The sequence below is a fragment of the Haliaeetus albicilla genome, chromosome 1 (genome assembly GCF_947461875.1).
Source record: "Haliaeetus albicilla chromosome 1, bHalAlb1.1, whole genome shotgun sequence".
Classification (NCBI taxonomy): domain Eukaryota; kingdom Metazoa; phylum Chordata; class Aves; order Accipitriformes; family Accipitridae; genus Haliaeetus; species Haliaeetus albicilla.
The window spans coordinates 76,390,784-76,404,295 of NC_091483.1; the positions used below are offsets into that span (position 1 = coordinate 76,390,784).

Genomic DNA, 13,512 nt, shown 5'->3' on the forward strand with positions numbered 1-13,512 from the left:
GAGGATAAGAAACTCTCTTGAACACCTCAATTATGCCAGAAAATTTCCTTTATCATCGCAAGGGGCCAAGAGACAAGGGTCTTATTCAGTGACGTGCAATATGGGACCACACAGTGAGCCAGTCCTGGATGGATTACCTCCCCCTAAATATGAATAACTATTGGTTATATTTTTCTTTTGCATGAAAGTGTGTTTATTGCCTTCACTCCTCTAACTACTGACCATGGCTATGTCTGATGGCCAAGCAGGGGCTCATACACCTCATTAGTAGGGTATCTTTTTGTCACAAGAGATGGAGGACACAGGTCTTTGGGCTGTCCATAAGACATGGCAATGGCTACACCCACATATCCCCCTGTCCGGGATGGTCCTGTAGTCCCTGTCCCCAGTGGGATGTCCCAGCGATGGTGTTGCCAGGGTTAACAACGTGGCTCCCCCAGACTCAAGAGACGATCTGTGAAGGTTAAGCGGAGGGTCCGACATCAAACAAAGCAACGTGAAGCACATCCACGTCACGACACGCCATGAAGTTTCACTGTGCTGGCACGTTAAGCTAATCAACCGTTTTTAAAGCAGAAGAGAATCCAACTTTTTATAACAAGACCTTTAAGGAAAGCCAGTCATTACCTTCTGGTCTAAAAAAAGAGACAGCCTTGAAGTCAAGAAGACCCAGAATACAGGCTATAAATACATGCGGTGAAATGTGTGTTTTCCTTTTCAGTGAAGAACAACATGTCTTTCTGTACAATAAACCAACTGATGTTTTGTGATACCCGTTGCTAAGAGATGGAGTTTACTACAAACCACATTAAAAAAAAACACAGAACGATTAATTGTGCTCATCAGAAGCTGCTCTGTAGCAGGAACAAATCCTGACCAAACCTGACACTCCCTATGCCTCTACCAGGCTTCAGCAGGCATCAGGAGCTCTTGAGTACCTCTGCAAAGGTGCCTGCTACCTCACGGATCTGGCCCTTAATTAGAAGCTATCAGAAAACCACTAACTGCTGCTGATGGGTCGCCTGGCACCGTAACTCACCATTACTGTCCGCATACTGCATGACACAGCAGCACGAATTTATTACAGTGGGAGACCTGCTTTAAAGAGTCCTGCATGTCCAACGCTACGGACGGGAGAAATTTTCCAGTCATGTTGAACTTCTGCCAATGTACATAGCTGATTGGGAGTTCAAATGCAAGACATTTATTTATTAAAAACACATACACACAGCCAGCTTGCTTTGCAGAAATATAAGGAGCATAATAAAACACAACACTAACGCCTCTGAAGCATGTAATGATCCTGATTAATGCTATTGCACTTAAAGAAACAAGCGCTGGGACTGAAAGAGATTCAGAGTAAAAGCACTGAGAGGCTCCATCCTGGGGCTCCCTTCCCCACGTGAGTTCAAGGAAAAGCCAGTAAAGCCAAAGGAGTTGCTCCCACTTACAGCATGAGTAAATTTGGCCCTTGGCTAGTGTAAATTTTGTGCTCTGACTCCAGCCAAGATGCTGGTAAGAACCAGGATCAAAACAGCTGAAAATAAAGCAGGCCAAGGTTTGCAATGGTGTAAAACTGGTGTAACGTCAGTGTAGTAAAAAAGAAATATGGTAAGTGAGTTTGTCTGGATTTACATGCAAGGAGAATTTATAACTCTAGCTCGTCAAATCAAATCTGCAGAATCAAGTCTCCAAAAAAACCCAAAAACCTGCCACTCCTGCTGTAGGTTATTATAGCAGCGATACCACTCTGGCAGCTATTTCTAAGTTTTTAGATAAATATCATCATGATACCATCCTAAGGTCACCGATTTCAACACGGAGAAAGAGCTGCTGTCCACCCAGGCGAACATCCGGATGAGCTGCTCCGCTTGGGAGCCACATCTCTTTGAAAGAAAAGACCTCTGTATCCCAGAAAAACAAATTACCTGTATCTTCTGACTCATCGTCGTCATCTTCATCATCACCTGACGAAGGGGAATCTAGGAGGAGAAGGAGAAAGTAGTGAACCAGAAAAAGGATGGCATGTGGGGACACCATGTTGGATGAGGCTGTTGGTGCCACGGTGGGCTCCAGCGAGGGAGGACATCCAGGTGATGGGTCACCCTTCCCTGCAGCTCCACCAGCCCGTCCCTCCCACTCTGCTGGCCAAGGGACAACTGGCCAGGAGCTTTCTGAACTGGGAGAGAGGTGTCATGAGTTTGCCAGTGCTCTGCCACCAGAGACTGGGATTCGACGCGGAATACTTCTCGCTGTGTGAAGTGCTCTTCTCCTCATAAATACAAAAGCAATTCTCAAAGGGCAAGTTTCTTTTTGCAGAACAAGCTCTCCCCCACTTTTTTTTCCCTCTAGCATTCACTCTGAAGACTTTTTATTTCACCAAGTCTCAAAATGACAGGTCAGCATTTCTAATTCACTTTCCCTGCATTTTTCTTTTAACTCAATACACCCCTGCCACATCTCCCCTCATTAATTCCTTGCTCAATCACTCACCCCAAAGCTTTTAGAACTTCCCCTTGCAATCAAACCTCTCTCTCGATTGACATTTTGATGGCTACTCCGTGAACCAGTTCCCTTTGGTTTTAGTCCTCTGACAGAGGCACCTCAAGGCTGTAACTGAATACAGGTTAACAGGTGGGAATTCTCCATCTGTATCTCTCCAAAACATCCTGAACTGTTTCTCTTAATGTGGTCTAACATCTCACCTTCTCAAGCTGTCCACAATGAAGTCTCAGTCCCTCTTCCCCCCACCAAGCGACTACTGTAAATGTAAATCCCATTATAAAATAGCAGCTTAGTGTTTGATTTAGTTTACACGATTTAGTATAATTCAGTGTCTGGAAGATTTAGCATCACTGACTTCATATAATCTCCAGGAATTCCTTTTTTAAATAAAGGCAAAACGCTAACAACGCAGCAGCCTTTATATTCTGAGACAGCGGTAAAAGAACTTGGCCTTAAACACTAGAAAATAGGAAACTTTATGAGTGTTCAACACGTGGCCAGATATGTAAAGCACTACTTTAGACCAAGCCAGGCAGAACCTCCTTCATTTCAAGATGCACTCGAGTTTTCTGCTGTTCTCTGACCAGCTCAGTGGAGGTAAAAATTGGAGGGGGGGGCGCAGGGGAAGGAAAAAAAAAGAAAAAAAAAAAGGTAGGGGAAAGGTAACAACAAATACTACTTCTCTGCAGAATCTGGATGGACTTTCCAGATATATTCACCACGTATAGGAGCAAGTAACACAGGAATCATCTCCCTGCTTTAGACTGCAGTGGCGCATCGTGCTTTGCACCTTTTCTTTGGCAAAGTCTCAAGGAAGACTTCAAGCACGTATCTAACTGCAAATCCACAACTGAGGTCCTGCTGGCAGCAGAACTAGGGAAATGCCACGGGGCTTGCTGAAAGTGAAGTGGATGTTTAGGTGTTTTGGCTGAACCAGCAGGTTTATTCAAGTCCCGGCGAAGGCAGACACTGAGCCAAATCCCCACCAGCATCGACAGAGAAACCAGCACATTCTCAGCCTTGCACTCTCAGATTTGGTTACCCATATATTAACATGTGATTATAGTTTACTTCGGGTTTCCAATGAACTAATCGTGACCAGAGGAGCAGAATCAATTTTTAACCCAATTCAAAAACATTTCCGCAAGACTGAGGGAAGAGTCTTTCACCTTGCTTGTGTTTCAGATGAGAGATGCAGCTTAGGTTTTAAGACCAAATATCCCATGTTCAGAGCTACTGTCCTATTCAGGTTACTAAAACATCACCTTTTTCAAAAGGTGGCTAAAAATTTGTAAGCTATTTGTTAATCATTTACTAAAAGAGCAATCCTTTACAGAAGTTGACAAGTATCGGCATCAACAAGAACTGCTAGATGCTATTCTCAAAAGAGCTTTAATTATGAATGGAAAAGGGCTTAATTTTTTTAGTCACCTGCTTTGAGGAGCTTAGTCTTGGGTGTTTTGAAAGCTCTTTTCGCTGGTGCCAGCCTGCAGTCCGTACACATCACAGGGGTGCTGCTCGGCCACTAAATCCAAAGGCTGTTCTGTATGTGAAATGGTTACAGAAATGGAGCTTCTGCCAGCAGGGCTGGAGATCAGTTTGGGCATGCAGCCTCTATTTGTGATCCTCTTCAAGTGCTCAGGTTTTAAGAGAACAGTATGTTTCTTTTTGTAAACTAGCAAAAGACTCAAGCCCATGTCTGTCAAGGGAGGTATTTGAAAGAGATCAAACCCTGCTATTAATCAACCTGGTTTTCAACCCTGAAATGTGAGCGCCAGCATCTCCTTGCTCTATCTTCAGCATCAAGCATCTCACTGTGCACACTGACAGAAAAAGACAGTCGCTACAGAAAAGCCAATTTGTTGCAGACTCAAAACTCATGGCCCCACGTAGGAAAATCCTGATACGCTCCTAGAATCTGGAAGCATCTCTCAAAATGGGACTTACATGTGTATTAGCTATTCTGAGTATACCTAGCCTAGTTTTGCTCACTTAAGAATACAGATCAGAGCAATTCCAGTTTGTTAGTACAGATTTAAACCAGTTTAACGCAGAAAACAATGCCAGCCCTGAACATTAGATATCCACATAAACACCTGACCAGATACCCGAACTAATTGCTGGCATTACCTTTAAGAAGTGGCAACTCAAATCACCAACCTCCGATAACAATCGCATCTCTGCAGTGCCACGCTGAGTGATCAATACTAATTATGAAGAAAAATCTGAGTGTATGAGAGGCACCACTATTGCCACATAAAGCAGGGCTTCAAAGTTTAAAACAAGTGCTGCTGACAGCTAAAACGGAGACTCCCACATTACCATCACTTTGGTGGTAATGACAGTGGGCTAATAGAATCAAAGACTCATAATGCTGTCAGAAAGCAGGTTCAGGTTACTCGCTTGTTCTTAAGCTGTTATTAGCTATTATTAGTGAAGAGGAAAAACACAGGGGCTTAAACTTTTTAAAAGCAGAGGATTATCAGTCCTTCCACTATTAAAAACAATTTCTCACTTTACGAACTTTTGGGGCTGGCAGCTGTTTCATTTGAGCGTGTAACCAGCTGCCCTCTTCTGCCTCCCTGCTGCCCCTTGAACTCAAAAGCATTTTAATGTCACTTAAAAAAAAAAAAAAGAGAGAGTAACGTTTCTAACAACCTGCAGTTCCTTGGATAGTTCCAATAATCGTACCTAGTTAAAGAAAGCCTTTCAAGGGCCAAATACTTCTTTAACCATTTAATTGATATGACCTTGAAGCATTCACAGCAATCTCCAGTAACGTTCAATGAAAAGCAGATGTTGGTGAAGGCTTGCTGAAACGAGCTTTTATTCTTACGATGGTTTGATTCTCTCACTTACACAAAATCCTATTTCTGGCACGAGAAAGCCCTTTATCGAGTGGATGTGATTTACAGTCACAAACATCTCTGTGTTTGGTTTTCAGACAGAGACCCTTACTTTTTGAGGGAACTCAACTTTTGGAAGCAAGGACCTACTGTTTGGGGATGCTTAAAAAAGCTCCAACAGCACAAGGGCAAAGGAAAGTTTTCAAAACCCCAGATCCATAAGGGGTTAGTTCTTCTGAAAATTCAGGCTTTTAATCTGTGTGATCAGGAGGCTTTCTATCTGCTCACAGGGATGAGTAACCATCTACCACCGCAGCAGCCTGAAATCATGGAGATGATCTTAGTGTTAGCAGTTAGCTATCTGGGAACAACAGATTTTTCTGGCACTGTCTCTTTAGTGATCCAGGCTTGGACAGCTTGTAGCTGTTCTGTCCTACTGTCCTAATCACGGAAAATATGGCCAAGCAAATGACAGCATGTGCTTTGCTCACACAGCACTTGTTTGCAATATATGAATCCCAGTAAGTACCTTTGATGAAGCACGTATTTGAGACATACACAGTTTACAGATAAGCTATTTCCGAAGCAAACTAGCAATTTGTGATAACCGGGATGGAGGGAAGAGATTTTTTATCAGCTACAATAGGGAAAGTTTTCAGGAACCTCCAGCTTTTACATGCAATTTTGCCACTGATTTGCCACATAAAGTGGAAAAAGTGAACTGAGCCACAGTTCACTCGCTCACAAAAGACTTCAAAGGCACATGTAGCATTGCATCTCTTTGAGTGTTAAGGGACATTGGGCGTTTAATATAACTAGCACCATTTCTAAGTCTCCCTCAGTATTAATATCAAGCTTTAACATTTGGTGTGGACACGCAAGCATTCTTTGATTGCTTTGTTTTGTCAGTCTAATCACTGCCAGGAGTTACCAGGGAGGTAGAGACCTACCAAGTACGGACAAACACCGCAAAGCACCAGCTGTGCTGAACATGTGAAGGGGCAAAAACTTAAAAAAAAAACCCAACCCACAACACAGAGACAGCTGTGTTTCTGCACGTACCTGTAACTCTGACTGTAAAGTTTCCCAGGACCTCGTTGGAATGCCTTGGCCTGCAACTGTACAGCCCCGAGTCATCATATGACACATTGATTATCTTCAACAATTTTTGTCCAATATGAGTTCTGTTCGTAGGTGCAATCCCGATACCATCTTTAAACCAGAAAACAGACACAGAAGAGCCTTGGGTGTTACAGGAAAGTTCAATGGTATCTCCACTTCCAAACACCAACTCTTCCAGAAAGGCGGTCTCGCTCCTCAAGTATTCTGCAAAGGGAGAAAGAAATGGAAATGAGTAAACAAGAGCAGGTGTCGGAGAACGAAAGAGCATTTAAAAAAGAAACGTATCTTATATTTGCCTTACTGATGCTTCCATGCGCCCAGAACTCCTCCTTGCCAAGGGTAAGCCTTGCCTGCCCCAGGCAGGTAGCAATGCAGAAAGACAGCTGTGCACGCTACAGTCAGGTCTCTGGCTGATCTACAAGGATGGCTTCAACCCTGTAGTGACCAAAACACAGCCACCCCACCAGATGCATCCTAACAAACAGCAGAGACCTCTGTGTAGGGTCATCGCAACACCCAGTGTCGTGTGGGGGGGTGATCTGGCAGAAATAAGTGTGTGCTGAAAAGTTCGCAGTTCAGTCTCTGGATCTCAGTTTCTTTATTCCTGTGAGTCTGTCCACAACCCCTGCGAGACCCAGCAAGGAGAGGATACACGGAGCAGAAATGGGAATAAACCCAAATTTTCCAGTGGCTCTGGGTGGCCCAAAGGCAACCTCTGCAGGCTGAAGGAAACAGGTGGGAAGACACAGGCTGGAACACCTAAAATAAATGAACCCAGCACTAGGTCCCTGCTGGAGTTACTCTCTGTGCAACAAAGAAGTGCAGAACCAAAGACTAAGCATGAAAGCTGAAATCCCAATTTCTTCAGTCTCTACCAGCTGCAGCAGTTTGTTCCATGAGTGATGGCAGTGAACCCCGCCACAGGCTGGAGGATTTTGTTTTACCATGGGATAATGACACAAGGAAAGATTCAAGCTCAGAAGTCTCCCCATGGGGGAACGTGGGGCATGTTTAAAGTGTGGTTCCTGGGTCTGATGGTCCACAGGCTAGTAACATATAAACTCACTCTTGACGCAGAATGGTTTATCCAACTTTTACACCAGTTTAATAAAGAAGAATTGGCCTCTACAGACACCCTCAACCCAGTTAGATCAACAGCAACACTACTATTCTGCCCACCTTGTATACGCTAACCAATGTTTTCCCTTGGCATTGCCCCATCTTCTGGCTTACACCGGCTCTGAGACTGTACACTCCACCAGGCAAGAGTCTTCTTGGGTTTGTACAGTATGTACCATGGGGGATCCTATTCCACGATGAAGACACTTCAGAGCTATGATTACATAATTAGCAAGTAAAAAGTAATTCAAAACAGAGTAGTCTGAACCTAATCCTATGATGCAAACCCAGGTGGCTTGAGCTGATCTCCGATAGTAATCAGATAGGGACAGAGATCCTAATTTTGCCTCTTAAGCATATTCCTAGATTACAATTTGACTGTGAAACCAATGCAATCACAGCAGCTCTGAATACCTGAGGATGTGGCATTGGCTTCAAGCTGCTCTTTTGCCATTGAGCGAAAGAGTTGGAGCAGGTTATAAGAGAAAGATGTATTGCTTTTCTCTTCTTGTCATGCAAGTTTCTATGCTTGTGGAAATGTAAAAAATAAAAATATAAAAATGTTGCAGACAATAGCCTTGCAGGGTAGAAATAAAGAATCCTGGGGGCCTGAAAATGTGGTATTTCATGGGAGGTATCGTCTTGCAGGAGGCAAAGCCCACACTCATTCAGGTTACAAAGAACCTTTCCTCTGATACCCTGGCAGAAATTCCGACTCAAATAGTTTAGGTTTTGGCCAGAATTTTGTGGTATTCATACAGTAAAAGGTTTAGGGAGGTTGTTTTTTTTTTCTTTTAATGAAAAGATTTTCCCTGAAAGCATGTACTTTTAGTAAGAAGAAAAAGAAGACAGAACTCCAGCATCTCCTTCCTATCAGACCAGCACCTGTTGTGACATTGAGTGTTCACCCATGGTCTCTTCCCAACTGGGATACATACTTGGGGAAAATACAGCTGAGAAATATTCTGGTTTAACTGTTCCTTTCAGGTTTTTTTCTTCCTTCTTTTAGACTGTAAGGATTTTTTCAATGGTACCAACTCCGGCTTCCAATTAAAAAGCCCTCTATACAGCTTTGCACTTGCAGGACTGGATACTGATCTTTGTTTGTTGACTCTGATGGAAGCTCTTGCTAATTTAATCTACTGGAAAACAAACTCCATGCAGCTGCACAATCCCTCCATACAAAATACACAGTTTTACCCAAGCTGTTTGCCAAATGATCAAGACTTGTATATTTTGGCTTTTGTATCATAAACCTACCAAACAGGAACAAGCCCAGACTAAGCACGAGCCAAACTGTACTGTTCAGCCATTTAAAAAGAAATCACTCTTTTTTGAAAGCCATAATGAACCTGGGTTAATGACAAAGCAACAAACTATTTTTCTAAAACACAATTAGGCAGGAATGCTGAAATGAAAGAGGAAATTCACTTTCGACTCAGAGCAGAACAATTGGGGTCTGAAGCTTCTTCTGTAGAAAGAAGCATCATCTCTTGTTTCTGACAACTTTATTTTGGCATCTCTGCCCTCAGCCTCCTCAGCCGGTCCCCGGCAGATAGTGTGATGCCTCTTAAATGCAAAGTTCAGTCCTAGTGACTTTATTCCTATTGGCTGGGAGTACTGTCTGGAAAGATGGAGTGGTGAATTAGAAGGAGCATGTTACTAGTGGTTTTAATCTCACTTCTTTAAACAGATTTTCAAATTTCAGTTCATATGCTTATGGCTTAAAAAAATAAACAGGACCCAAATTGGAGACCTCCACAAAGTACGTAAATGTGCACTTAAGTTCTTAAGCACTTTGCCCAACTGTGACCTTGGAGAATGAAATTTTACTCTTATAATTCCTTGCATACCTTTCAAATACAATGATAAATCCAAAAGAGGAGACAGTCTCATGTCCATGCTGAGAACAGCTGGAGTTTAAAGCGAGGAACCAGAGCTCATGTCTCCCACTGGGTCTCCAGAGCCCAGCACCTCCTTCCTGCCTTCCAGCTGCAAGTGCCTGGTGTTTCCAGCACCTCAACAAGAGATACCAAGACATCCATGAGGCATGAAGTTGCCCCCTCTGAGGCCAAGCATCCAGCCGTCAGACTGACTTGCAGAAGTCTACATCTCCAACCACGTGGCGCGAACGAAGTGGCAGGAGCTGTGTGTGCAGCCTGTGCTTGGGAGGGGTTTAATGCAGATGGGCTGAGCCCTCCTGGGGACCTGGGCGAGGGTTTGGCCACCTTCTTCAGCCTGCATCTCCCATTGCTAAATCATAAGGAAACAGTAGAGGGGAGCAGGTGCTGAGCTCTCCCGACACGTTTTCTTCTTCCACCTGGTTCCACACCTTTGACTGAGGCAGGCAGAAAACTTCCCACTGCAAAGCAGTGCTGCAGGGAGGCAGGTTTTCAGATTTACTGGGGCTGAACACACATCTCCTGGATCTCAGTCCTGGGTCCCAAGAAAACCATCCTCGCTGCTGGCAAACAGCTATCCCCACGCATCCTTTAAAACTTTCTTAAAGCGTTTCTATTGCAAGTCAGGTTGCAAAGGTCCCCCCTGCTCCCAAAGGAAATTCCCATTTGGGATCTAACTGACATTAACAGCATCTTTTTAAAATCCACAGTAGACACAGGTATAAATTACTGGGGAGTTAACTCGTGCAGGGGTTACGGGAGCCCACTCCGTCACTTGCCAGCAGAGCAGGGATTAATGCACTTGCAGCTTTAATGGGTTCTTAGAGAGGAGGAGGCAATCTAGGTTGTGGGCTCCCAAGATATGACTAAAATTCAACCATTTATTAGTTTAGCCAAAGCAGTAATGAGTCAAGAATCACCAAGAGATGCTTCTGATGGAGATCAGCACTTGCAGCAGCATCACTGCTGCTAGTAGCAAACACGCTACAGAGAAAGAGGCAATTTTTAAGTTGTTCAGAGGAGCAAAAAGGCAGCAACTTGCCGGGAAGCACCTTCCACAATGAGGAGCAGCTGGCCCAGCAATGCTAAAATGCTTTTGTATGCATTCACTTATAAGGATAAGACACTTCATCTCTGTAGCTGCTTGGCTCATCTCAGCGATAATTCACTTTCTGTGTGGTTCACAGCTCCAAGTGCTTAAGTGTGTCAGTATTTCCATCAGATGTCTGCTCCTCTTTGACATCAATACTTGTTTCTGGCTGAGCCTGGAAATGTTTTATTTTGGTTTTAATGCAGGCAGCTCTCGAGAACTGCAGAAGGATATGCAGTTATTTATTTTTCAGGCACGAAAGGACGAGGAGGTGAAGGTTGGTGGGTTATTCCTGGGCTGCTTGTGGCCCCCAAAAAACTTCAAGCGAACCTAGAGCCTAGCTGGTGCCCTCCTTGGTGTCAGGGACTATTTCCAGGTGCTGTGGCAGAAAGTATGGGGGCTTTTCCCGGGTGGCGAAGGCCCACAGTGCCCGCGGGAGGCTCGCTGGGGTGGGGAAGACATGGGGCCCAGTTCTACCTTGCAGGGTGCTGGGTCCTAGCTCCAAGGCACTCCATCCAGTTATTTCTCTTCACCTGTGTTTTTCCTCCTGGAATAGCTTCCCACATTTCTGCTTTTCCAAACACCAAAGTGTCTGGGAGCCTCCTGAGGGACTGCTTACATGGGGTGCACGCCTCCCCCATCATCATCATCCTCCTCCTCCTTCAGCGAGCATCCCGCACTTGGGGCACATCCACCACACAACTGAAACCCCACTGGGACACCACAGAGGGCTTGAGGCTCAGGACCTTCAGTACCATCAGCAAGATATCCCTCACCCTACCTTGAACCCTGGCAAGCCCAGAGAGGCTTTTTGGGATTGCTTCACAGCCTGGTGGTGGAATGGACTAAGAGGCTCATTTCTAAGTGGATCATATTTTCCCCTTTTTGAGCTGGACAAGCTGTATTTGGCATGTTAACAAGCAGCAAGATAGCAGGACTCCACACATTTCTCTCTTCAGGTTAATTTGAAAACGTTTCCCGTTCTATGTATTTCATTGCACCAAATCCACCGTGACGGGATATATTATAGGATCACAGAGCAACAACCACGCCAGAGCTTTCTCCTATTGAGTTTGCTATCCCGTTCCCAGGGGGATCATGGTCACAGCCCCCGAATTGGTGGCTAACTGCTGGAAGGATACAGAAACTGCCAGCATTGGTGGGACGAACAAGGCTGTGATGGCAAAGAACACATAGAGTATCTCAGGCTCAGACCAGCGCCCTGTCCTCTATGCCCGCTTAGCCCTGGGTTACTCTGAGTAAGTGTACCACCGGCGTTAATAGGAACCCATAGTATTATTCACCCCCCACAACAGTGTTTTTCCCAATACCTGTGTGGCTGCTCGTGGGACAGAGCTACCTCCCCACCTCACCTCAGGACTTCTGCACCGGGCAGAGCAAACCCTGTTGCTCAGAAAGGAAATAAAACACTTTTCTTGCTGAACGCTGTTCATTTGGGACCTGCCTTAATGTAAAAAGCAGCCAGGAGGGGTGACAAGCTGCCGCAGTACCACCTCCCGGCGAGCACCCTGCCATCTCCCTGTTCCCTCCGTCTCCCCAGAGAGGCAGACGGGCCCCCGGGGAATATGGAAAACCACCAAACCAGCCCCAGGCCCTGCACCGAGCAGCAGCCCTTGTGAGAGGTGGGCACGATAAGATCGTGGGATCAGCTGTTTAACCGTGGGATCACCCGTCTACCCGAGTACCTGCCTTCTCAGAGCAGATAAGATCGAGGGAGCGGCCCCCGCAGCGGAGAGAGCTCACCTAAAGTCACCACATACCCTCGCTGCACTGCGGGGAGCCACGGGGTATTTTTATATATGTATTTTTGGCGGTGCTTTACGCAAGGCAAAGCTTCCACTCCTTTCTGCAGCAGCCACGAGGGTGCCAGTGGCGGAGCATCGCTGCCTGGCTATGGCCCTGCCACCCCAAAGGGCACACGACCACCCTGGCACGACAAAATAAAGTTTCTAAAATAAGTACATAATATTATATATAGTACTTTATGTATAAGATATTCTCTATAATATTATATAAAGTAAAAAGTATTATATAAAATATATATGTCCTATCTTCCCTCTTTCCCCCCTTTCTTCCCCCTCCAAGGTCAAGACCCCTCTCGGAGCACATTTCCCAGTGGCAGGCTGCAGCCAGCCTGGGAGGAAGGGGCTCGCTCTGGCAATCACAGCAGCACGGGATGCTTTGCCGAAGCAACATCATTTCCCAAAGCGGTGTTCAGCTGGGTTCTCTCTCCTGCTCAGTGGGGCTCACACCTCAGCAAAAATACAAAAATCTGGTTGATTCTGTAAAAGCCCAAACCGTGATCGAGAAACGTGCCTTTGGGAAAGCACGTCTGAAAAGGGTTTGCTTCTGTCATTTGAAGGTGCCACTTTATCTTTCGCCTATTGCATGTGTTTGCTTGGGGGGGCAGTTCTCCTGGAAAAGCTTAAAATAGCTTTCCTAATAATAATGCAAAGTAAACTGTTTATACTGTATTACCACCGCGGTGGCCTATGCAATTGTTACCAGACAATGTTTCTTCCAAAGATGTTAACAAGTGTGCTGCACTGTATTACCACCCAGTGGGGTTTTTTTTACATCTGTGTTAGGAGGAAAGTAAACTTTTTTCCTAGAGAATTAGCAGAACAATAACCAGGTTTAGTTCTGTCATATGCAGCTTTCTTCATAAACAAGAGATTATGGAAAGAAAAAAAAACTCTAGTGTTTAGCTTGGCTATCCCCGACAGCGACTTTGGAAGAGCTTCTAGAATGGAAAAGCAGATGTTGCAAATCTGCCTTATCTATGGAGCAACTGTTGACTCTGTTGTGCAAATCCTAATTTACATCTGCATGAAAGGTTTCAGAGATTAAATGGCATTCAAGGAGGAATATTAGCTTTTCTCCCTCCCTCCAGCCCTCCTTTGAATGG

The 13,512-nt window shown here is 44.9% G+C and overlaps 1 protein-coding gene across 4 annotated transcripts in view; it reads right to left on the reverse strand.

Moving 5' to 3' along the window:
* Positions 1-13,512, reverse strand: part of FGFR3 (fibroblast growth factor receptor 3) — a 58,276-nt gene that overhangs the window by 29,131 nt on the left and 15,633 nt on the right. For all 4 annotated transcript variants that reach the window (XM_069795499.1, XM_069795492.1, XM_069795484.1 and 1 more), the window contains exons 3-4: positions 6,414-6,677; positions 1,929-1,982 (exon numbers count right to left, since the gene is read on the reverse strand). In XM_069795499.1, the coding sequence (XP_069651600.1) occupies positions 1,929-1,982; positions 6,414-6,677 (318 nt within the window). The remainder of the gene's footprint in view (positions 1-1,928; positions 1,983-6,413; positions 6,678-13,512) is intronic.